The 25,036-nt window shown below is 45.0% G+C and overlaps 1 protein-coding gene across 1 annotated transcript in view; it reads right to left on the bottom strand.

Moving 5' to 3' along the window:
- Positions 1 to 392: 392 nt before the first annotated feature.
- LOC139647159 (dual E2 ubiquitin-conjugating enzyme/E3 ubiquitin-protein ligase BIRC6-like) overlaps positions 393 to 25,036 on the bottom strand; it is a gene marked incomplete at its 3' end in the record, with an annotated part of 87,483 nt that continues 62,839 nt past the window's right edge. The window contains exons 53-62 of the mRNA XM_071523010.1: positions 24,592 to 24,828; positions 23,089 to 23,989; positions 22,182 to 22,325; positions 19,853 to 19,982; positions 16,371 to 16,502; positions 15,612 to 15,773; positions 14,260 to 14,433; positions 7,861 to 8,060; positions 2,502 to 2,835; positions 393 to 610 (exon numbers count right to left, since the gene is read on the bottom strand). Coding sequence (XP_071379111.1) covers positions 393 to 610; positions 2,502 to 2,835; positions 7,861 to 8,060; positions 14,260 to 14,433; positions 15,612 to 15,773; positions 16,371 to 16,502; positions 19,853 to 19,982; positions 22,182 to 22,325; positions 23,089 to 23,989; positions 24,592 to 24,828 — 2,632 coding nt within the window. The remainder of the gene's footprint in view (positions 611 to 2,501; positions 2,836 to 7,860; positions 8,061 to 14,259; positions 14,434 to 15,611; positions 15,774 to 16,370; positions 16,503 to 19,852; positions 19,983 to 22,181; positions 22,326 to 23,088; positions 23,990 to 24,591; positions 24,829 to 25,036) is intronic.

The raw sequence follows: 25,036 nt of genomic DNA on the forward strand, positions 1-25,036 counted from the left end.
CCATCATTTAGTGCAAATCTTAACTACAGCTGATTGATTTGCAACAAATAATGGTGTATAGGTCTTTCTATTCACAGTGTGATTGTTTGGCTGTTTTTGTTTTGGAGCTCTAAAGAACAGGTCCCCATTGACTTCAGTTGTTTTGGAGAAGGCTGCTACCAAGTTGTGCTGGCAGCCTCCCTGTGTGTTATATGGACTAACACATTTCACCTGTGTTTCATTTGGCATGAGGGTGAGTAAATAATGACAGAATTTTAATTTTTGTATGAACTAATCCTTTAAGGAATGAACGTAGTCAATTGAAGGTGTAGAAATACAAGCGTCTGTCTGTGTGTGTGTGTGTGTGTGTGTGTGTGTGTGTGTGTGTGTGTGTGTGTGCGTGCGGCTCGTACCTCGGAGGCGTTGGCGCTGGCGTTGGGGACGCGCGGCGCGTGGTGGCTGAGCGCCGACAGGCAGGCCAGGATGAGGTGGATGGCGCCGATCTCCAGGGCCATGCGGCGCAGCAGCACGCCGTCGTCGGTGGTCAGCGGCGTGCTGCTGAACAGCGCCCGCAGCACGTGGAAAGGCAGCGTCGGCAACACGTTGGCCGACGGGGACTGCAGGATGTGGCCTGGGAGGGGACGGGAGACACAGTCGGTGACATCATCGCGCTGTACCGTCACTAGGGCTGGGCGATATAGCGATATTATAGCGATATCGTGATATGAGACTAGATATCGTCTTAGATTTCGGATATGGTGATATGGTGATATGGCATAAGTGTCTTTTCCTGGTTTTAAAGGCTGCATTACAATAAAGTGATGTCATTTCCTGAACTTAACCAGACTGTTCTAAAACAGGGAAGGAAACCCTGTCTTTGCATTTTATTTTGATCACAGTCTTGTTTTAATAAAAGTGCTCGTGACATCTCACATGTGGCTTTGACTTACAACTGAATATTTAGCCCGCTTCGTAGAAAATACCGAGATATATATCGTGTATCGCCATTCAGCCTAAAAATACAGAGATATGATTTTTGGTCCATATCGCCCAGCACTAACCGTCACGAGTTGCATCTTAACAATCTAGTGAAAAATCGGGAGTTTTCTATATGTATAGACGGCAAAAAAATGTAGAGCTGCAACGATTAATCGATTAGTTGTCAACTATTAAATTAATCGCCAACCATTTTGATAATCGATTAATCGGTTTGAGTAATTTTTTAAGAAAAATAAGTCCAAATTCTCTGATTCCAGCTTCTTAAATGTGAATATTTTCTGGTGTCTTTCCTCCTCTATGACAGTAAACTGAATATCTTTGGGTTGTGGACAAAACAAGACATTTGAGGACGTCATCTTGGGCTTTGGGAAACACTGATCCACATTTTTCACCATTTTCTGACATTTTATAGACCAAACAACTAATCGATTAATCGAGAAAATACAAGGAAAATAATCGTTAGTTGCAGCCCTAAAAAAAATGTAATGTTTGCCAGAGGGAGTTATGGGTTAGTGTAGGGCATACTGAGAGAAGCAGAAAGTATCTATTTGGTTCTCATAATGACTAAGGGCAGACAAAGACAGCAGCCGGCTAAATGGCAGCCTGATGCGCTGTGTGACCAGTGTCACTAAACAAGCTGGCAGGACACACTCGCCATCGATCATTAACGAGCGCTCTTATCTCAAGGACTGGGAAAACACCCAAAATCACAGCGCTTAAGGCATACACACAGACAAACACATGCAAGAGGCAAGAGCACACACACATACATAGGCACACGCATGGACCAGCTCATTAGGTATGCAGCAAATGAGAGATATGGAACGTAAGACCAGCAGAAGATGATGGACTGCGTGTGTATGTTACCAAACAGGGGCATTTCAACACTTCTACCATCACTCAAAAATACACTGGGTGCTCTTTATAGAGGATAATTATACTTCTAATTAGGGCTGAACAATTAATCGAAATTTTATCAAAATTGCAATATGGCCTACTGCAATTTTCAAATCGCAGGAAGCGCGAAGATTTGTTAAAGGTGAAATGTGTCAAAATACCATTTTAAATGAAATATTGTGGTGCTGCAGAGATGTCCTGGCCTACACATCATATTCTACAGACTTAAGAAAACATCTTTGTTTGGTACAGATCCCCGCAAAAATCACACCATAATCATTTTAATACGTTTTTCAATGAAAATGAGAATAATGATGTAAAAATGATTATTCCCTCAAATAACTCAAATCAGTCAAAATAATCGCAATTAGATATTTTTTTCAAAATCGTTCAGCCCTAGTTCTAATATATGCAGGTGCTCTTGGAACAAGGGAAGAGACTGGTTAATAGCCCTGAAGAAAACATGTTGGCTCTTTTAATGGGACTCTTCTATGTGCATGTCAGACATTAGAATAAAGGCTTTTTAATACTTCTCCTTTACCTTTGGAATGAACACTATAGACTATTTTTTTTCATTAACCACGTCTACAATGACCACGTGATGAGGAAGCGCTCCCGACACTTACTGCCCTCCCCGTCGTCGGTGACGCCCAGCACCAGGCGCAGCAGGCACTGGGCGTGCTTGCGCTCCTTCAGCAGCACCTCGGCGTAGCCCGGCAGGCGCAGGAAGAGGCCGAACGCCGCCAGCGAGTGGGCGGGGATGGGCGACATGGTCTGCACCGAGGACGAGGACGAGGACGCCTGCGCCTGCTGCTGCTTGTTGATGGGCGGCGGCTCGGCGGCGATGGTCTCCGGCGCCTCGTACACCAGCTCGCCCGACTGCTCGATGGTGACCCACTCGAACTGGTCGCTGTCCTTGGGCTTCTCCTGCGTGGCGGAGGGCACCACCGGGGCGCTGACCTGTGGACCGGAGGGGGGCAACGTTAGCAGAAGGTGAAAGGGACGTTGACGGATGGGCTGAACGGCGGCGGGAATTTTCGGGCGTCAGGGTGTGTTGACTTTGAAGCGTTGGAGGAGAATGGAGATTGCTGGCTCGTGTAAATCTCAGCAACTGTTTTATAGTGCTGTCACAATAGCCCAAAAACGCAATCCTGCTTCAATACCATTACAACAGACCAAATTCAATATTGAATTTTAGAATGTGTTCGGACAAGCTGGATTTCCATTTCAACGTCACCTGGCTGTATTCATGTAGATTTGAATGGTGAGGAGGAGGAGGAGTAGAAGAAGAAGAAGAAGAAGAAGAAGAAGAAGAAGAATGAGGAGAAGGAGAAGAAGAAGAAGGAGGAGGAGGAGAAGAAGGAGAAGGGTGAGGAGGAGGAGGAGAAGAAGCAGAAGAGGAGAAGAGGAGAAGAAGAAGGAGAAGGATGAGGAGGAGGAAGGAGAAGAAGGAGGAGGAGGAGGAGGAGGAGGAGAAGAAGAAGGATGAGGAGGAGGAGAAGAAGAAGAAGGAGGAGAAGGATGAGGAGGAGGAGAAGAAGCAGAAGAGGAGAAGAAGGAGAAGGATGAGGAGGAGGGAGGAGAAGGATGAGGAGAAGAAGGAGAAGAAGAAGAGGAGGAGGAGGAGGAGGAGGAGGAGGAGAAGAAGAAGGATGAGGAGGAGGAGAAGAAGGAGAAGAATAAGAAGAAGGAGAAGGATGAGGAGGAGGAGAAGAAGAAGAAGAAGAAGGAGAAGAAGGAGAAGGATGAGGAGGAGGAGAAGAAGCAGACGAAGAAGAGGAGGAGGAGGAGGAGGAGAAGAAGAAGAAGAAGAAGCAGGATGAGGAGGAGGAGAAGGATGAGAAGAAGAAGCAGCGGAGGAGGAGAAGAAGAAGAAGGATGAGGAGGAGGAGGAGGAGAAGAAGAAGCAGGAGAGGGGGCAACGTTAGAGAAGGTGAAAGGGAATTTTCTGGCGTCAGGGTGTGTTGGAGGAGAATAGAGACCGCTGGCTCGTGTAAATCTCAGCAAGTGTACAACTGTTTTATAGTGCCGTCACAATAGCCCCAAAAACACAATTCAATACCATTACAACAGACCAAATTCAATATTGAATTTTAGAAGCGTTTGATACTTTCACCAAATGTGTTCGGACAAGCTGGATTTCCATTTCAACGTCACCTGGCTGTATTCATGTAGATTTGAATGGTGAGGAGGAGGAGGAGGAGGAGGAGGAGGAGGAGGAGGAGGAGGAGGAGGAGGAGGAGGAGGAGGAGGAGGAGGAGGAGGAGGAGAAGAAGAAGAAGAAGAAGAAGAAGAAGAAGAAGAAGAAGAAGAAGAAGAAGAAGAAGAAGAAGAAGAAGAAGAAGAAGAAGAAGAAGAAGAAGAAGAAGAAGAAGAAGAAGAAGAAGAAGAAGAAGAAGAAGAAGAAGAAGAAGAAGGATGAGGAGAAGAAGAAGACGAAGGATGAGAAGAAGAAGGAGAAGGATGAGGAGGAGAAGAAGAAGCAGAAGAGGAGGAGAAGAAGGAGGAGAAGGATGAGGAGGGAGGAGAAGGAGAAGGATGAGGAGAAGAAGAAGAGGAGGAGGAAGAGGAGGAGGAGGAGAAGAAGAAGCAGAAGAGGAGGAGAAGAAGGAGAAGGATGAGGAGGAGGGAGGAGAAGGAGAAGCAGAAGAGGAGGAGAAGAAGGAGAAGGATGAGGAGGAGGGAGGAGGAGAAGAAGAAGAAGAAGAAGAAGAAGAAGAAGAAGAAGAAGAAGAAGAAGAAGAAGAAGAAGAAGAAGAAGAAGGATGAGGAGAAGAAGAAGACGAAGGATGAGAAGAAGAAGGAGAAGGATGAGGAGGAGGAGAAGAAGAAGCAGAAGAGGAGGAGAAGAAGGAGGAGAAGGATGAGGAGGGAGGAGAAGGAGAAGGATGAGGAGAAGAAGAAGAGAGGAGGAAGAGGAGGATGAGGAGAAGAAGAAGCAGAAGAGGAGGAGAAGAAGGAGAAGGATGAGGAGGAGGGAGGAGAAGGAGAAGCAGAAGAGGAGGAGAAGAAGGAGAAGGATGAGGAGGAGGGAGGAGGAGAGAAGAAGAAGAAGAAGAAGAGAAGAAGAAGAAAGAAGAAGAAGAAGAAGAAGAAGAAGAAGAAGAAGAAGAAGAAGAAGAAGAAGAAGAAGAAGAAGAAGAAGAAGAAGAAGAAGAAGAAGAAGAAGAAGAAGAAGAAGAAGAAGAAGAAGAAGAAGAAGAAGAAGAAGAAGAAGAAGAAGAAGAAGAAGAAGGATTGAATAGACAGAGCTGCAGTCTGGTTCTTGACAGTGGACTGCAGAAATGTACAAAAAAACAGATATTGATTTTGTAAATATGGATGATGCACAAAGATACCTGGAGATGCCTGGGAGATGAGAAAAAAGCTCTTTATCAAGATAAACTGGAAGTTTCTAGCAGTTCTTTTCAGTGTATTGTTCATTTGAAACCTATCATTTCAAATATGTTATTTGAAAGAATATAGTAGTACTTTATAATGTGGTAATTTATTTTATTGATTTGTTTTTGTTGTGTGTGTATCACGGGAAGATGGATGTTTTGTAAAATGGTGGTGTCCTGTAATCCCATGTGGGATGGGCCAGATGTTTGGCATGACACAGAAATAAAAATAAACTAACTAAATAACTAGTAGTTTCACCTGCGTTTGATAAAAAAAGAGCGATATATGGCACTTGGTGGACTTTATCTTAACCTCATCCTGAAAACATTCCCTTGAAATAACCTACTAATGTTAACACAGTTGAACAATGACCTGCTTAAGCTACACTCCTGTATATAAACTACGCGTGCTTCACTTTTGTGCGTAAGCTTGACCTAACCATAACAATGTAATGATCCAAATCAATCCAATCAGTTTAAGGTTAGCTGCACTAAAAGCCAGGGCAGAGCAGCGGCCCAGGAGCCATTGTAAAAGCTCTGCTCCTTCTAAGTAAACCTTAGAAAAACAATGCTCCGGCACACAGCTGCCTCACCTGCATCCATATAGCCTCCTGTTCACTTTGCTAATGGTCTCACTCCAGGTGAGGGAGCTCAAGTGCTTCAATTATTCACAAACACAAGTGTATGCCCTACAAACACACAGCATCTGCTGGGACAACAGAGCCAGAGAGAACTGCGTGACCCGTTTTAGGGCAGAGCTGTCACATGTTAACGACTGTTTAAAAAGTGCAATATTTACTGTCCCATAGGACAAAATGATTCTAATATATCAGAGTTTGAGTTGATGGGGATGTGGATCGATACCAGTGAGTCAACCGTGACTTGGTCAGAAGCTGAGATCTCTGGATTTCTAAACTCACTTTCCAACCCACACTCTGTTCTAGAGCAAAAACAATGGAAGGCGGTGCTAACCCAATCCCACTACTGTAAGAGAGGAGAGGAGAGGAGAGGAGAGGAGAGGAGAGAGGAGAGGAGAGGAGACAAGGAGAGGAGAGGAGAGGAGAGGAGAGGAGAGGAGAGGAGAGGAGAGGAGAGAGGAGAGGAGAGGAGGAGAGGAGAGGAGAGGAGAGGAGAGGAGGAGGTTATAAATTCTAGTTAAGATAATCAGATAAAGGTTTTTAAAATTTCAACAGTCAAAAGTACTGCCTTAATCGGGTTAAGATCAAATTGTTAGTGTGCATGTAAACCTTCTCATGGTTCTTAATGTCAATCTAAGAGCTAAATTGGAAACTGCAGCAAAAAGAGCTTGCTTGGTGGCCGTTGTGGGGAGCCTGATACCAGCCATCACTGACTCTCTGAGACGGCCTGAACAACTCAATTTTCTGCAACTATTTAAAAGGAGCAGGAGTGCAGACTGGAAGAGGAGTGCCGGGGGGGAGAGACAATAACAAAACAAGAGAGATTTAGTACCTGGCAGCTTTCACCGTGTTTTCTAGCTATTTAGCTACTCAAATCAACACGTCACAAGCCTCATTGTTTTCAATTACTGCTAAAGTGTTCATTTGCTTTCATTTACAAGGCATGATGTAGTGCCGAGGCAGCACTACATCATGCCTTGTAGTGCTTTGTTCGCTCTGAAAAACAGCTAAATATAGGCTTTTTTGGTAAGGAATAGCTTTTTTTCATAATATTCTGGCAATTTGAACTCCTTTTTTCCACAGATTCTGGATTTAAAATAATGGGCCTAGTAACCCTAACCCCAAAAACAGATGAGACAGTGGCACTTCAGTCCATTCTAGTTATTGTAGCAACAGGTGTGTAGATCCCATACAGTACAAAATGATGAAAAAGGTGTGGACCCACTGACAACTAGTCTTTCACAGGTGGATATCCAAACGTTTGCGTTATCACGGCACCAGTGGTTCTCAACGTGGAGTCCGGGGACCACCAGGGGTCCTTGAGGGGGTTCCAGGGGGGTCCCCAGGACATTATTCCATTTACAAGAAGTCAACACAATTAGACAATGTAGAAGAATGACTGTTTTGATCATAGTTTCTCTGTTATCTCTCTACCTACAATACAGATAGTCATGGAATTCTGGACAAAATCATATCTAACAATTAAAATATTCTCAGATTTGGGTCCGAGAGACAAAATTAGGGGTCCTCGATATGAAAAAGGTTGAGAATCACTGCTCTGCACTATTTTATGCATTTTGGCTCTAGCCAGGCACGGTTCAATAAACAAAATGAACTAACTTTTTGGCCTCTTTGGGTCTCTTTAGGTCTGTGAAATATTAGCTGGGTGAAGGTCCCCACATTCTACTTTCAAGGTTCCCACAATGGCCCTGATAAAAAAAATTCCATGACTTTCAATTATAAAAAATATTGTTTATGCTTTTCTTGAAGGGGAGGGAGTCTGGTTTCCACTCCAGTTGGTCTGAAATCCACCATCTAATCTAATGTGTGAGAGTGTAAAGTGTAATTGCATCAAGTTCCCGGACTTTCCCCCGTCTGGAATACACCAGTCTAAATTCCACGATACGGAACCATGATCCGGTGGGGCCTGCCCGCGTCTACGTCTACGGCTGCGAGTCCGGTCTCACCTGCTGGATGACGTCCGGGTAGAGCATGGGCAGCCTCTCCGCGATCAGGGCCAGGCCGCCCATGCCGGCGAAGACCTGGAGCGGCGACTGGATGGGGTTGGTCTCCAGCAGGGACTCGTCGATGGCGGCGTCCAGGCATTCCTCGCTGGGCGTCATCGGCTCGTCCTCGTGGCAGCTGCTCAGCATGTCGCAGTGATCCACTGAAAAGACAGGAAGACGGGGATCGGTCTGGCATCTGTGACCCGTACATTCAGTTCCCTTCTAGTGCGGTCTGTAAGAAAGAGTCTGGCGGTTATCGGTCTTGGGGTTTTAATGCCAGTAAATGGTGTATTTTGGTGAAAGAAGACTGCGGGAATAGCCGGCACCATCCGGTCTAAAAATTGACAATGCATCAAAATAAATGCAGTGAGGTGGGTAATATGTATGCCGAATTGAAGAGTGGCATAAAATATATAAAAATGTCACGAGTCATGTCGTATGGGGGATGTTATTTTGTCGATAAGCAAAAATAAGCATGAAACTGACAGATTTTTGAATGGAGTTTGGCACGAGATTCTTTGAACTTGCTACCCGCGTCATTTGTTCGCTACCTGGGTACCCAACTTATGACTGCTGAAGGTTGGTGGTGCCGGGTAGGTTAGGCCAGTGGTTCTCAACGTTGGGGTACGGGGACCACCAGGGGTCCTTGAGGGGGTTCCAGGGGGGTCCCCAGCAAATTGATGAATTGTGAAACTTCAGCATTATTCCATTTACAAGAAGTTAACACAATTAGAGAATGTAGAAGAGGGACTGTTTTGATCATAGCTTTACTGTTATCTCTCTACCTACAATACAGATAGCCTTAAAAATTCGGGACAAAATCATATCTAACAGTAAAAATATTCTTAGATTTGGGTCCGAGAGACAAAATCTCATCAAATGGGGGTCTGCGGCCCTATTGTGCACTAAATTAGGGGTCCATGATATTAAAAAGGTTGAGAAACACTGGGTTAGGCTATGTAGGATAGGTAGGCTTGACTAATCAGTCTAAATCACAAACAGAAGAGCTTCCCATGCCCCCTAATTGAGATGCAATAGATTTGCCATATTTTTAATTTTTTTTTTTGGATTGCCAAATCCAAACAAAACAAAGTGATAGGATACAACAAATACCTGATAACTAACTTAAGTACAGTATTTTGAATTCTTTCAAAGGCAATATTGAAATAACTATATATAACTGCTATAATGCCTGATGAAAACCAGTTTTGGATCAAGAATAAATCACAAAATGAACGTTATTACAGTGTGCAGGGATTTTTTTTTCCCCCCATTAAACCGACCCCCCCCCCTGACAAAAAATAAAACTGAAGGTAGTTCGCACCATTTACAACCGGACCACTCCAATGCCATAAATCACCGTACCTCATAATTCATCATTCATAAGCAGATTGAATTTGTGAAATAGAGGAAAGGAGAAACCAACAGAGCTATCAGTCCATTACTCTCCCATTCATCAAGTTCAAGCAACCAAGAAGAAAGCAGGAGGAGGAGGAGGAGGAGGAGGAGGAGAGCCTGACAACAGCTTCCAATCACCGGAGGCCAGCGTACCATCTCAATCGCTGGCTGTTCATACATCAGTGGGCCTTAATGGTTTGCACTTGAGAGAGGGTGCCCCACCCCTAGATGAGCTACGTGCTGATTAAAAAAAAAAAAAAAATGACATACACACATATCTATATAAATAACGGACACGGTCCAAATGTCCTTGTTTACATATACAAGGTGACCACAAAGTCAGACTTGTCAAAATGGAATGGAAAAGGTGAAAGGCAAAAATACGCCCCGCCTCTGACAGCACTAACCCGTTACGGTTCTGGCCGTTTTATGATGATATAAAGCTCCGGTCGATTGATAGGTCATCTTCCCAAAAAAAAAAAGCCACGCATCATCTCCCGTGGAGGAGAAAATATAACGGCTGATTCACTGCTCTACTCGTCTCTCTGAAGGGATTCCCCCCCCCCCCCTCCCCTTCTTTTGGTGGTGAATTAAAAAGACACCGGGGCTTTGTGACTAATAGGGTTTCTAACGGAACTCGTCCCGAAACTGGATTAGATGTGATGGAGAGAGGGAATGCTCCTGTTTTCAAAGGCAAAGAGGGGCGTCTGGCCTGCTAGAAGAATATTTAAATAGCATTTCAAGCAGGAGTTTTGTTGTTTCAAATGCATGGAAAACCACAAAGGGACAAAAGGGCATCGCTATCCGGCCAGGTGGCGCATCAGCATGTGAAAAGACAGTAAACTGACAAAAACTTTCCAAGCAAAATTATGTTTGAACGGGAGGGAACTAGATAACCAAGAAAGGTTTCTGAGGGACAATATTAATTTCCTTCTGACAGGCCTTGGTCTATTTACACAAGGAGGAAGGCTTTTGAGATAGCTGCTGGTCCTGGGACAGTGTATGTGCGCACGCAGTGGGATCTGAGGTAAATGGATTCCGCATCACGGCTCCACCTGGTCAAAGCCTCGGCGTCGATTTTTTTGTTTTTTAGAAAAACCTCTCTTGCCGTCTTTTCCATCTTTCAGTGCCTCCTTCCCTGTTAGCAAAGGTCGCTGCCGTTCCCCTCCATTTATCACGGGAGAGATGAATCTGAAAGGATTTGATTTTTTTTTTTTTTTTTTGGGGAAACGTTCCGGAGAAACGGTACGGGGAGTTAAGGCAAGACGCGAAGCGAGAGCAGCAGGGCAGGCGGCACCTTGAGAAACGTAACTCGGGGGTCAGCTCTTGCAGAAGGCAAAATAAATGGAATGAGCGGACCGGTGTGTATTCATGCGTACTGGAAAGGCTAAATAGATATTCTACAGATAGCGTATGCACTTGCCGAAATGGACTTTCTTACTCGGGGGGGAGGGGAGGGGAGTGGGCACTAATCCGCTGTATTTGTAGTCCTCGGTTTCCAATCTCTGCAGCACATCTGATTACCTGAATTCAGCAGCCAGGGAGAGGGTGGCCATACTGGTTTAATGAAGATAATGACTGACCTAATCCAGTGTTTAAGTGTCTGAACAGTGGTGAGATTTGTTCGAATTGGGGTCACTGGCCTCGCATGCTGGGCGAACAATGTGAACACCGAAGAACAACACGGGGGGGGGGGGGTGAACCAGCTGCCGCGTACAACCTGTAAAGCAGTGATTCTCAACCTTTTTCATATCGAGGACCCCTAATTTAGTCCACATTAAGAGTCACGGACCCCCATTTGATGAGATTTTGTCTCTTGGACCCAAATCTGAGAATATTTTTATTGTTAGGTATGATTTTGTCCAGAACTCCATGACTGTCTGAATTGTAGGTAGAGAGATGACAGTGAAACTATGATCAAAACAGTCATTCTCCTACATTCTCTAATTGTGTAAAGTTCTTGTAAATGAAATAATGGTGAAGTTACAATTCATCAGTTTGCTGGGGGACCCCCTGGACCCCCTCAAGGACCCCACGTTGAGAACCACTGCCGTAAAGACAAACGCTACGGAACTCCGGCTCTAAAAGGTCGTCTTCCGTCACGAGGGCTGGAGGCGCCTGAAGAGGTTTATAAAAGGTGCGATGCAGAAGTAGTCTTTGTACACCAGGTACTCGAGCTTCGCTTTTAGAAAACGAATAAGCGTGTGAAAGCAGAAGAAGCTAGATCATTGAAAAGCGTGAACGATTAGCGCGAAGGTGCCGAGGAGGGCAGCGGACAGCCGGAGGCCTGGCAGACCGGCACTGAGCAGTCTAAACACCCCGCACCCGCACAAAGAAACGAGCTAAGCTGCTTTGTAGTCATGCCACCGAGCACGGGCTCTCTATTTACTATGGCCAAGCTAGCCTGCAGCAAGAGAGAGAGGGAGAAGAGGTAGAAAAGTAGCTTTCGTGCCGACAATCTCTTAATGGAGCACTGCGGAGAGGGGGAGAAAGTACATTGCATTCTGTCTAGGTTCACTGAACACTACGGCACGAGTGGAAGGCAAACACAGCCTTATGATCTGACCACTATTTGGACTCTGCTTGTCTCTGCACATTTGTACAAGAGGATATCTCGCCCTGCTGTGTCCATTTTGTCAACATTAGTGCTGCTTCACTTGCTCAGCGCTTGCTGCCAGGAAGGGGGAGCGCTTTAACATGCTCTAGCCATGCTCGAGTCAGCCCGGACCGCAGCTAGTGTCAACGCCCTGAAAATAACATGCATACCTATGGAGTTCTGTTTTAGAGAGAGAGAGAGAGAGAGAGAGAGAGGGGTCAGCCGAGGGTGAACGGCACAACTGTTGCATTATTGAACGTACGCTCGATTCGGTATATTCAATTTTCCACTTGAAGGCGTGACATGTATGTTACCGGACATAAAATACGTTCAAGTGAATGAGATCACAGTATAGCACGGGGATAACGGGGGGGAACTATGGATTCGTGGGATGGGACACGGGCCGGTCGCCGTGAGAGAGAGATCTGACCAGCTTTGCGGATTCGCCGGTGCTGAGATCGTCAAAACCCGAGATGTCAAAGTTGTACGTTAGAAAATTCATCTGACCTCATGTTGTCACACATGCCCTAGTACTGACCGTCAAGCCCGGAGAAGTGGATGGCTAAATATAACGCAGTCCTGAAATCACAATATCTATGGGTTGGCAGTGCAGGAAGGTCACCAGTTTGATCCTTCGTTCTCTATTAGTCACTCTGGAGAAGAGCGTCAGCAAAATTACTAAAATGTAAAAAACTTAAATGTTTCCCCTCCAGCCAAAATTACCGCGACCGCATTCACCAAAGCAAGAGCGGGATTAACTTATTGTCGGCTCGGCGTTTCCGTGCAAATGCGAATGTTACGGCAACATCTAAAAAGCGCGTGAATATTGCATGAATCCGGCGTCAGAGGGATGAAAGAGCTTCGAGGGCTGAAAAGGTAAGGAGAAGAGAGGCTGTGATTGGGCGGTCCGGACTCGAAACCACTCCGAGAGCTTTTAGACTTCAAAGCGTTTTTTTTTTTTTTTTTTTTTTTTCTAAAAAAGCAGCCCACGAAATAGCCCAGGTGATGCGAGCCGAGCTCTGACCAAAGTAAAACTCCATTAAAACTTGACAGAGGAAAAAAAAAAAAAACAGTAATAGCCACTGGACTGTGTTTTTATTGCAGTGTAACCCATTTACAATGCACCTACATTTGAACTCCAAAACCTCTGTCTTTTCATATCATATCAAAAAACAAAACAAAACACATCATTTTAAACCAATATTTTGTGTCAAATGATAAATGCCTTTGGTAAGTAGCTGTGTAATAAGCGGGATAATGTAGGGGTCTTGATTCACCTGTCAGGGCTTATGTTGCGATAAAGACCGGCTCCCTGTACATGAATCCTTACTTGATACTCATTAGGGGTTCCCCTTATTTTGTCCACCCCCTGTATGAATGTATGGGCACCCATGCATGTGAATCCTCTAACAAGGGATAGGAGAATAGACAGTGGTCAGTATGTACTGTGTGACCATGTAAGTGAATCTCGAAGATGTGGTAGCCATGGGGAGTCTGGGGTAATACATGGACTAGGGGATGTGGAATACAATGGACTAGTGGATGTGAATACATGGATACATAGGGGATATGCAGTAAACTCACTAGTTATTCTTATTATAATTATTGGTATACGGTTATCAGCGTGCATTTTAAATGTCTGCCTGGATATTTATGATGGCTGCTGCAAATGATTTTGGATTATTGTGGTTTCTGTTTATGGATGTGCTTTCAATGGTTTATATGCTCAGGTATAGTTATTGATATGCACTTTAAATGTCTGCCTGGACTGTGATGGTATTTATGATGGCTGCTATAGATTTGGATTATTGTCGTTTCTGTTTATTTGCTTTGATGTGCTTTAGATGTGTCTATATGTTCTGTGTTGTACCACAAATTGACTCTTGGTGGACATTAAAGTTTTCTAAATCTAAGCCTAAATCTAAATCTAATCTCTGTGTACATTTAAAAGGGAAAACAGCCTCCTGTTCTATATCAATGGAGAGAGAGTTTTTTTAGTTTTTTTTAGATGACATTAAAGATCTAAGTTTTAGCTCGTGAGCAACACAAGTCTCAACTACACTGTTCAAGACCATTAGGATTAAACGAATATACCAAAGGACGTGGGTATTTTTCAGAAAGGTAGCAAGGCAGAGATTAAATAATAATGAGGAAAGCGTATTGTTAGAATGCAAATGTTAGAAAATTGGCGAACAGTGACAGTAATAAGCCTAATAACACTACAGCCCAACAGAACTACCTGTGAGTCACGGAACAATAAAAGCTTTTTCTGGCTGGCGTATCCTTTCAACATATGCAAATTCCGCCTCGGGTACATTTGCATTTTTAAACACAAATCGATGCTCCTCTCGCAAAGGCGCCCGTACCTTTCTCGGTGCGCAGCCTCTTGAAGGAGTCCGTCTTGGAGAGCCCCGGGTCAGAGATGACCTTGGAGCCCAGCTTGACGGTCAGGTCGATGGAGCGGTAGCCCTGCGGCAGCTTGCGGTCGTACAGGAGCGTTAGGAGCTGGGCCAGGGTCATCTCGGCCGGGAGGGGCTGACCTGAGGGGGGGAGGAAAGGCAAGAGAAGCGAGGAGAGTGAGTAACAGCCTCTCCATGCGATTCCGTTTCCACACCGTGGGTCGCAAGTAAACATGACTGAAATTTGCAGTCGGTTGATACATATTATACAGCAGTGGTTCTCAACGTGGGGTCCGGGGACCACCAGGGGTCTTTGAGGGGGTTCCAGGGGGTCCCCAGCAACTTGATGAATTGTTAAACTTCACCATTATTTCATTTATAAGAAGTTAACACAATTAGAGAATGACTGTTCTGATCATTCTCCGTTATCTCTCTACCTACAATACAGATAGTCATGGAATTCTGGACAAAATCATATCCAACAATAAAAATATTCTCAGATTTGGGTCTGAGAGACAAAATCTCATCAAATGGGGGTCTGTGGCCCTAATGTGGACTAAATTAGGGGTCCTTGATATGAAAAAGGTTGAGAATCACTGCTGTACAGTATCGAAGTATCTAAGTACAGTATCTTATTGATGTGATTTGGGATTATGGGCAATATTAGGGGATTAGGGGACTTGTATTCATTTATATTAGGGAAAATAAATGTAAACAATATGCAAAACCCTTTCAGAGTTGAGCTTGAATACCCACACTAGTAAAAATGTATTGGTTCATCGATTTTTTTTGTTCCCACACTGCACATTTACCTTCTGTGAACCAACCACTCCTGGCAACTTCCCAGTCATCGAGTGAGAGGGAGGGCGGACAAATACAAGACCTGAGCTGGAGCGACTACAGGTGAAAGAGAGTCCTTCTGTATACATACTGATCCTTTTTTTCCCCCAGATTAAATTCACCTCCCGAATATTGAAAGCTATTTGGGCTGTTTGACCTGAGCGCCTCGGGCCCCTCAAGGAACTGACCCAGATGGATGGTACAGCTTCATTACACAAGCCCAGACTGATGGGCTTCCCTTGGCACCGTGCCGGCTGGTAGATAGCCCATATGTGTCTGTGTACACACACATTAGGGCTGGGCACTAGTGTAAATCCTCCTGTCGACCAATTGCCATGACATATATAGTCGCCCCACCGATGTATACACTCTTGCCAGGGGACTAGGAGGTACTCGCCCTCTCACTCACTCTTTAATGCGCAAGGAAGGATCAAACCGGTGTGTTAGTATAATCCAAACCGGAGTGTGCGTGGGGCTACCTGGGAGCAGCTTGTGGTAGAGGTGGAAAACGGGCACGCTGATGGTCTTGGCGGAGGGGTCCACGCCGGAGGAGGCGGTCAGCTTGTCGCTCATCACGCGGCCCCGCCGGGACGGGGGGCGCGGTGGGGTGGACAGGGCCCGCTTGGACTGGGACTTTAAGCCTGGCGGACAGAGTCGCAACACATCAAGTCTTACCGCGCTCATCGATAAAAGCTCACGTTTCACATTTTCTTTTTTGGGTGGTGGATATTTTTTTGTCCCCTACAATTTGGGTGATGGTCATTTTGTTCAAGGGTCTTTAAATTTGACCATTTTCAACCCTTAAAAAAAAAAAAAAAATTTCCTCAGCTTCCCTCAGAATTGTATTCTTGTCAGGGTAGGAAAGCATCTGAAACCGCATTTAGACCATCCAAATCTTTAACACTTTCAACAGTGACCTTAAGACTTAAGACCTTGCATTCAATTGACATAGTTATTTTTTTTTACACACCTCTAGCTTCAACCCCTGAAGACTCAGTATCCATTTAGCATTCATTGTAATTCATACGCCTCGAGTCAAAATATCTCATCTATTCATGAGATCATCGCAGGCCTAGAAGCTTTGCCGAAAGCAGAACATTTCAATGCTACTCGTTTGGGAGTAAACTAAGCTAAGCACGTGATTGGCGGGTGGGGTGATGGGGCGGGACATGGCGGCCCGCAGGGATTGGCTGAATAGCTGATGCCGCTCGAGGGGTAGACGGAACCGGGCCGGGTACCTGAGGCCACGACGACGCTGTAGTTGTCCTGGAAACCGCTGTCCGCTTTCATCTTCTCCTTCTCCTCGTGATTCTTCTTCTCCTTGTCCTCCTTCTGCTCATTGATCAGCTTGGCCGTGATGCTGGGCGTGTCTGAGGCAGAGAAGAAGACGGGGGAGGAGACAGAGAGGTCAGAGGAGTGATAGCGTTTGCCCAGTTATTAGGCGAGGCAAGGTGGTTTTATTTGTATAGCACATTTCATACACTGAGGCAATTCAAAGTGCTTTATAGAGTAATAAAAAATACAGTAAAGGTAAGAAAAAATTACAATTAAAAAGTGCAAAAGTACAGACAAGAGATCCACAAGATAAAAGACTTAATAAGTAAACTAGTGCAGGTCAAATCAAAGTGAAATAGAAAGATAAAAGAAAAGACAGTGCAAGAGGATTAGAAAAGTGAAAAGTGCATTAAAATCACATTTAAAGGAAAATAAAAAAAAGATATAAATAAATAAATATTACAGTGCAGATGAGTGTTGCCCTAGATTTCTTAAAAAGCCCTGGCGAACAGAAAAGTTTTAAGCCCTGATTTAAAAGATTCTGAAGTGGAGGCAGACGTTTGTTCCAGGCATGAGGAGCATAAGAACGAAAAGCTGCTTCTCCATGTTTTATTCTGACCCTGGAACAGTAAGCAGACCAGCACCTGAAGACCTGAGGGGTCTGGAGGGTTCATAACATTGAAGGAGATCAGAAATGAACTTTGGTCCTAAACCATTGAGTGCTTTATAAACATGCAACAGAATTTTAAACTCAAGTCTTTGAGCACATAGCAGGAATAGCAGGAATAAGATCAAGAAAAATGGACCCAGTAGTGCAAGGTACGTCACCACTAGCCATTTCTAACAGTGTTGATGTGTTTTAGGGTGGAAAATATAGATGATAATCATATATCAGCAACCAAAACTTAAATCATGCCACTTTACGGCTTCAAACGGGTTTTAGTGGGAACATTTCCAAGGCATTTAGACGGTTATTCCCATAGAAAGTGAATGTTTTGAGGCACGAAGAACTCATAGGTTCCCTGCCACTAAGACTGTCCCTACCACCAATAGCCTCTTTCCAGCATTTTTCTCTCTCTCTCTCTCACATATATGCACACAGAGGCTCATAACAGCGGTGGTGTATCAGGCCCTTCTCTCTGTTGTTCAAGGTCCTGAGAGGAGAGCCATTCATCACATATGGCGCTGGCTAAAAGTGGCTAACTCTACACACACAGCACCACAGCATGGCCGCTGCACTGTTCACCTTGACGGCCAGACAACAGCCAGAGAATGAAACCACAGGGGAGGTTAACTACTAATGGCCGATAGTGGGTTCTTTTCAATGGTTTTGAATAGGAAATTGTCAGTCTTAGGGAAAAAGAGCAAAGTGTAAATGGATGCATTACTAACAGCAATTTAGGTTTAAACTGCTAGGGGATTTGGAGGCTAATCCCAATATTTTTGGATTGAACATAGCTGATATTTTGTGCCAATATTAAATATTTTTAAAAGGGTCACTAAGTATGAGTTTTACTTCCCCAGTGCACAAAATGACCGTTTCTTCTGGTTTCTGACTTTCATATACTGTACAATACCTATGTAGGGCTGCAACTAACGATTATTTTCATTGTCGATTATTTTCTCGATTGATCGATTAGTTGTCTGGTCTATAAAATGTCAGAAAACGGTGAAAAATGTGGATCGGTGTTTCCCAAAGCCCAAGATGACGTCCTCAAATGTCTTGTTTTGTCCACGACCCAAAGATATTCAGTTTACTGTCATAGAGGAGGAAAGAAACCAGAAAATATTCACATTTAAGAAGCTGGAGTCTGGAGAATTTTGACTTATTTTTTTCTTATGATCGATTTAGGATTAGGATTTGCGTTAAGGATTAAGATTATTAGGTTAGGGGAAGAGTTAAGGAGACTGGCAGCCTCTACTGGCCTCTACCCTGCATTTTACATTTTGTGCCATGGGGTTGGATTTGGTGGGAAGTCTGCTGGATTGCTTTACGGCACTAAGTGAGATTGCTTTAGGGTTAGGGTTAGGGTTAGGGTAAAAAAAGGGAAGAGGGCGCTAAAGTTTTAAGAGTTTCTGAAGGAGTGTTTATCCTTTTCAGTAAAGCCGAAGACGGTAGTGAAGGGGAGGGGGGGGGGGGCAGGAAACGACGGGGTTTATGGGAAACGTGGTCTTCATTTTGCTAAACACTAGCACTAACAACACCACTGGTGTAAGATACAGATGACCAACCATCTGGAAAATGCTCTCATTTGATTACAGCAATTATATCAAGGTATCACACTTGATTTAACGATGATGTACTGATGTTTTAACTTAACTTTCTTTCTTCTTCAAATTCAAAAACAGAACGGAGCTACTTTGTCGACCCCCTTTTCCACTACACCGGCTTTAAGGACCGCTCTCGTGCTAACCTTCCGATACCAATCGAGCCTTTTCCGCGTGAGTGGGGGGTGAGATTGTGTGGCTCTCCGAGTTTTGTCTTGAGTCGATGTGCGAGGAGCTGACACGGGGCGTTAACTTCAAAATATGGCCGCCTTTTAACATTTAAAGAGCCAACCGAAAGGGATAAAATGCTTGAATGGCGAGCGGTGGGTTTCCCCTGTTTAAGACTCTGTGTGTGTGTGTGTGTGTGTGTGTGTGTGTGTGTGTGTGCAGGACACCAGCTGTGGGGCAACGCAATATTGATGAAGCTGGGAGTGAAGCTACGAGAAGAAGGCTTGATAGTAATTTCCTGTGAACACTGCCACAGCCTCGCACACTTCCACTGCCTGCAGCTACAGTTCATATATTCCCTATTTCAATCTGCAGACATATCTCCTGCACTGCTATCTTCATGTGTAAATTAAACATATAGATGGTGAATATTTATGTCTACACACCTAGACACTTTCTCTACATATGTGTGGCCTTCTGTAGACACGCTAATGCAAACACGATGCACATTTTGCACACAAGCTGTCTATTTGTTTATCTTCTTATTCTCGTATTTTTCTCATCTATTTATTCATCATCTATATTTTTTAGAAATATTCCTTATTGTATGTGTGTTTTAGCGTTTTAAGTTCTAGCTCGTCTTGTGTAAAGCGGCTTGTCCGAGAGCAGTGGTTCTCAACGTGGGGTCCGGGGACCACCAGGGGTCCTTGAGGGGGGTTCCAGGGGGGTCCCCAGCAAATTGATGAATTGTTAAACTTCACCATTATTTCATTTATAAGAAGTTAACACAATTAGAGGATGTAGAAGAATGACTGTTTTGATCATAGTTTCACTGTTATCTCTCTACCTACAATACAGATAGTCATGGACAAAATCATATCTCATTAAATGGGGGTCTGTGGCCCTAATGTGGACTAAATTAGGGGTCCTTGATATGAAAAAGGTTGAGAATCACTGTCCTAGAGAGAAGTTAAGTAAAAAGGACTAAGTTTCCTTTATTGAAGCGTACCAGAGACTCGGTCCAGGACCTCGGCCAGCGTGGTGGAGATGGGCAGGTGGAGGGTCCGGTACTTGTGGCCCGCTCCGTACATGGGATGCTGGATCACGTGGCTGGTGGCGTTGATGCGTCCTTTGTACAGCTGGGAGCAGAAAGAAATGATTCTGGGTTAGCATGTTGTAGAACTACAAAAAAGGGAAGGAAAAAAAAAAAAGGAAATCTCAGTGACCGAGGGGTGTGGTGCGTATCGGGGTTAGACCGATACATGGGCCTGATGTTGGATATCGACCGATCAATGTTAATGACATTTAATTTCTTTCTATTCAGTAATTAATTATTCATTAAAAGACAGTAATGTATGAAAGGAGAGTAATTATACGCACATCACGTAGGTGCAAGGCTATCTAGCTAGTAACGCCTGCACACTTACTCCATGCCACAATAGTTTAATAGTGACAACTTTTCCATCCTACTTGGATCTCTGTCAGGTCAAAATGTTTGAAAAATGGAAACCACACCCATATTTATACATCATGCACACCCACAGGCTGACAAGCTCTATGATGGCAGGTGTGGTTAACCATCCAAACCGCCCAGGGTGATAAACCTCCAAAAATAATTAACAATACAATAAAGCACATAGAAAACAGATGCATAGAGAAAAAAACAGTAGTACAAAAGCCATACTTCAAAAATATCAAACATACATGTATATCTTATATATAAGCATAAACATGATATCAGATACAACACCCCCTATATCAAAATCTACATCACCTACGTTCAAAAATATTGTATTAAATTAGAGGAAAAGAAGAAATGTAAGAAATTGGGTCTTAACACCCTAGTATAAAAAGTCAGCTAGATATATGGGATGTTGTGTCCAGTGAAGGTCTAAAAAGCTCTTTCACAGGCTTTCCCACCCTGACAAGAATACAGTTCCGAGGGAAACACTGAATACTTGCCACAAAAAGGTTAAATTCAATGATATTGAATATTAGCACAAGATTTTGTCAACTTCCGTTTTGGTATCTGTCTGCAAAAACACAGTCTGATCCTAGAGTGTACAGTTAGAGCACAAACACAATGCCTGCTTTTGTGAATGATCATGACAGCTGTAGGGGAGCTGAAAGCCTTTCAGAGCGGACATATTCAGATGGAGATTCAGAAGAGATTGTCTTGGTTTCCATCTCTATTCCTCCGCCCTCCTCCTCTTCCACTCCATCCTTCTGCCTCTGCCTTTATTCGAGTCGACACGGCTTCTCAGCCAGTATGAATGTTACATGTGTGCATCGCTGCCGGTGACATCCACTGCTTTCTGCGGCCTACGGGAGACGGGCGTGGTGCTAAGCAACACACACACACACACACACACACACACACACACACTGAAGAGCAACCCACTCATACCATACCGACTGGCATGTCCACCCACCTGCCACCACCGAAGATAGATGCAGGCAAATATTAACTTATAGGTCTGTCTTATGATTTATATATTTCGAGTATATTTGGCTGTGTTGGCTGATTTAGCACCAAACCTTAGTCAAGTCCAATCCAATGTGCATCCCATAATAAAACACGTCTACATCTTTATGACATGCCAATCAACACCGAACCCTCACCTCGCCCAGGAAATAACCCTGACCCGTCCCTTGACTCTTCATCAAAAACTCTTTACCGTTTATGAGGAACAAAAAAAAAAAAAAACAGAATAATGAGAACGAGACGAGCTTGGAGGTTAGAATGAAATTAGCTTTGGGACGAATTAAACCGATTTCTCTACCTGCCCCCCCCCCACCCCACCCCACCCCCCCCCCCTCTCTCTCTCTCCCCTAAACTGCTCCGGTGACAGCCGATCATTGAGCGGTGTGAAATATGGGGCATTAGGGTGGCGGCTAGAGCACTATATAGCAGGCAAGCATGAGTCTGGAGGAGGAAATGAAAAAGGAGGGAGGCTTCTGCTTCGTATTGCTGCGCTGTCCCCTTGTGGTCACATGGGGACATTACATAATGCTTTTACACTTGAGTAGGGGTGCAGCAGTGTCAGTTTTTGCTGTTTTAGCCAGTTGCTTAATATTTAGGAGGGTGAGGGGGATACATATCTTTAACATGATGGTGTTTAGTAAGATTTTGGGAATGCTAATCTAATAAAGAAGCATCTTCTGGAGTCATGAACCAAATTGACAAAGTTGTTTACATTCTATTTTCTCCGTTTGTGCCGTAAAGAAACCCAGCAAATTTCCTGCCAAATGCCCCAAAAAATCCGAACGCTTCCTTTCCTATCCTATCTGGGTTAAGGTTATGAGCTTGTTCGAGTAAAAGAGAGAGATTGACCCACCGGACACGGGGACTGCAGGAAGACGGTGACCTTCTCGTCCTCCAGCATGAGCTGCAGGAAGAGCCTGCGGATGAAGCCCGAGATGTTTCCGGAGATGGGGACGTTGCCTCGCTGGGGCGCCGACTGGAAGAGCTCACAGAGGACCTGCGGCGGGAGAGAGGCGTGTTCAAAAATCCATTTCATTGGAACTGAAAGAAATTGATATATACTGTATATACACACTGACAGAAACGGTTCACAGTAATTCTGAAAAGGGCTTTGTCAGTGAAATCACCATTAATCAAAGCAGTGCTTCCTAATAATAAGTTTTACAGTGCAACAAATACATTTAAAGCCAGTAATTCAAGTTTTGGCTAATAACTCAAAATCTATTTCTGAGAAGTAAAACACAGAATTACTGGAGTCTCAAAGGACAGTCAAACCCTTCAATGTGGTAACACTTTACATGAAAATCTTTAGCCACATCCATTCAGGACATGGTGTTATGCTCTTTGATCATGTTCACAAATTCACAAATTTTGTTAGATTAGGGCTGGGCGATAATTCAATATTATCGTTTATCGTCTTGCAGTGGAATCATATTGTGATGATATGAAGATATTTTGATATCGTGACACACATTTCTGCTGTGTAAATTGATGATGACAAGCAAATTTTACTTGAAAACTCTCATAAAATGGGGTATGGTAGGAATATTATTTGAATAATTCTGTTTTGTTTGACATCACACCTAACATTACCATTCGGTTCAATGAGATGAACATTAATTTGATTATTTAACGTGATTTTGCATACATGAACCATATCGTGATATATATTGATATCGAAAAAAATCCGTATGATTATCGTGATATTGATTTCAACCTATGTTAGATTTCCTCAAACATGACAGAGCAGAGCAGCAGACCTGTGCCATGAGCCGCTGGTTGTTGGGGTGGCAGGAGATGCACTGGAGGAAGAAAGCCACGGTGGCGTTCTCCAGAGCCGTCCTCTGCTGGGTGGTGAGGCCGCCCGCCCGCCCCGAGGACGCCAACGAGTACCGCGACCCTGACGGCTGAGGCTGGGACGGAGGGGGGCCCGCCGCGGCGCCGGGGCCCGCCGGGTGGGAGCCCGCGTTGGCGTTGGCGCCGGCGCTGGCGCTGGAGTGGCACAGCAGGAAGAGCAGGGCCGTCCACAGCGGGTTCACCTCCGGCCCGCCCAGCCAGTCCTTCATGGCGTGACTGTTCCCGACTTCGGTCAGGAAGCGCAGCACCGGGGCCGCCAGCTCGGCCGACAGCGGGGGCCGAGCGTGCGAGGAGGAGGAGGAGGAGGAGGAGTGGTAGTGGTGATGGTGCTGCCGTCGCTCGGCCTGAGCGGCGGGCAGAGGGAGGTCGGCGCTGGCCAGGAGGCCGCAACACAGCTGGGCCAGGCTGCGGACCAGCAGCGAGGGCAGGCCGGAGTCCAGCAGCTGCTCTATGGCTCCGGGAGACTGCGAGGCGGCCGCCAGCGTGGTCAGCTGCGACTCGGACAGGTTGACGGGCGGCCTGGCGTGCTTGGAGTCGTCCGTGAGCCCGGCGGCGGCGGCGGCGGCGGCGTTGGCGGTGGCGTTGGCGGTGGCGTTGGCGTCGTGCTGCTTCTTGCCGTCGTCGGTCATGGCCAGGCGGTGGTGCTGGGCCTGGGAGTGGCTGGCGCTCGGCACGATGCCCATCCAGGACATGAGCAGGGAGAAATAGCTGGGGTGGATGTGGCACATGGAGCACAGCAGGCTGTCCACGGCCTTTTTCAGCACCATGTTGCAGGGCAGCGACATGGACCAGTTGTACAGCAGCCTGCAGGGAAGAGAGAACGGAGCAAATGAATATAGTAAAAATCATCAGTGTATGTCGTTAGTCTACAAGGGGCTTGAATATCCATGCCGATGTAGATTCAGACAACATGCTAATGGTAAGATAAATCAGATTTTGAGAAAAGCTGTTAATCAATACTCAAGTGTAAATCTGACTCTGGCCTCTTTACATGTAGTTTTGGTCTCAAAGCAAATAAAGTCTGGGTTATGTTTTCACGTTGTTTCTTGATAAACTATTAATGTTTACAGAGAGGCTATGCAGTATTCATACCTTGTGGACATGTCTGCACTACGCAACATTTCTAAAAGGGGGTGAGAGGCTTAAACTTTCAAGGCTTTAAATCTTCAAAAACAACCATGAAACAATATTCTCCCAAGGATAGAAAAAGCTAGGTGCTGCATCAACACAGATGCTTCAAACCACCGGAATTTTCTATTAAAAATGGGATGAAACGTTTCATACAGCTTTTAACTCCTAATAGCTTTCAATCATTCCCATTTGGGCTCAAACCCTGGAATTAATACATTACTACATTAATTTCTGTACTGTGTTATTAATAATACGGTAAAAACACTGTGACTCACTCAAAGAGCTCTCTGTTAAGCAGCACGGGGAGGTCGTAGTCGACAGGCAGCTCATAGCTGTGCCACAAGATGGCCGCCACACAGTGGAGGTGGGAGGGCGAGGGCATGAGGAGGCCGTACTCCCTCGACGAGGAAGAGGAGGAGGAGGCGCCGGCGCCCATGTAGCCGATGGGACCGCTCCGTTTGTGGGCCGCCACCCGCGACGAGTCGTGGACCCACTGGAGAAGGGCCTGGATCCTGGAGGGGGTTAAAAGAACGCAAAGCGCTTGTGGGTATTTCTTTCAGCTTTTCAAAAGCCTCGCTGAGGACTTAATGCGCAACAAACACTTTTATATGACAGTAAAAACACGACAAGGGGACTGAAAGGACACTTTTTACTGTCGGCATATCAGTCTGTCTGGGAAATCACCTTGACAGAAAAAGTTTCTCGCTGGTGGCGATTATC

Source organism: Centroberyx affinis, unplaced genomic scaffold (genome assembly GCF_046629955.1).
Source record: "Centroberyx affinis isolate AG114_WGS23_722 - 3 ecotype Tasmania unplaced genomic scaffold, CSIRO-AGI_Caff_v1 ptg001054l_1, whole genome shotgun sequence".
Classification (NCBI taxonomy): domain Eukaryota; kingdom Metazoa; phylum Chordata; class Actinopteri; order Beryciformes; family Berycidae; genus Centroberyx; species Centroberyx affinis.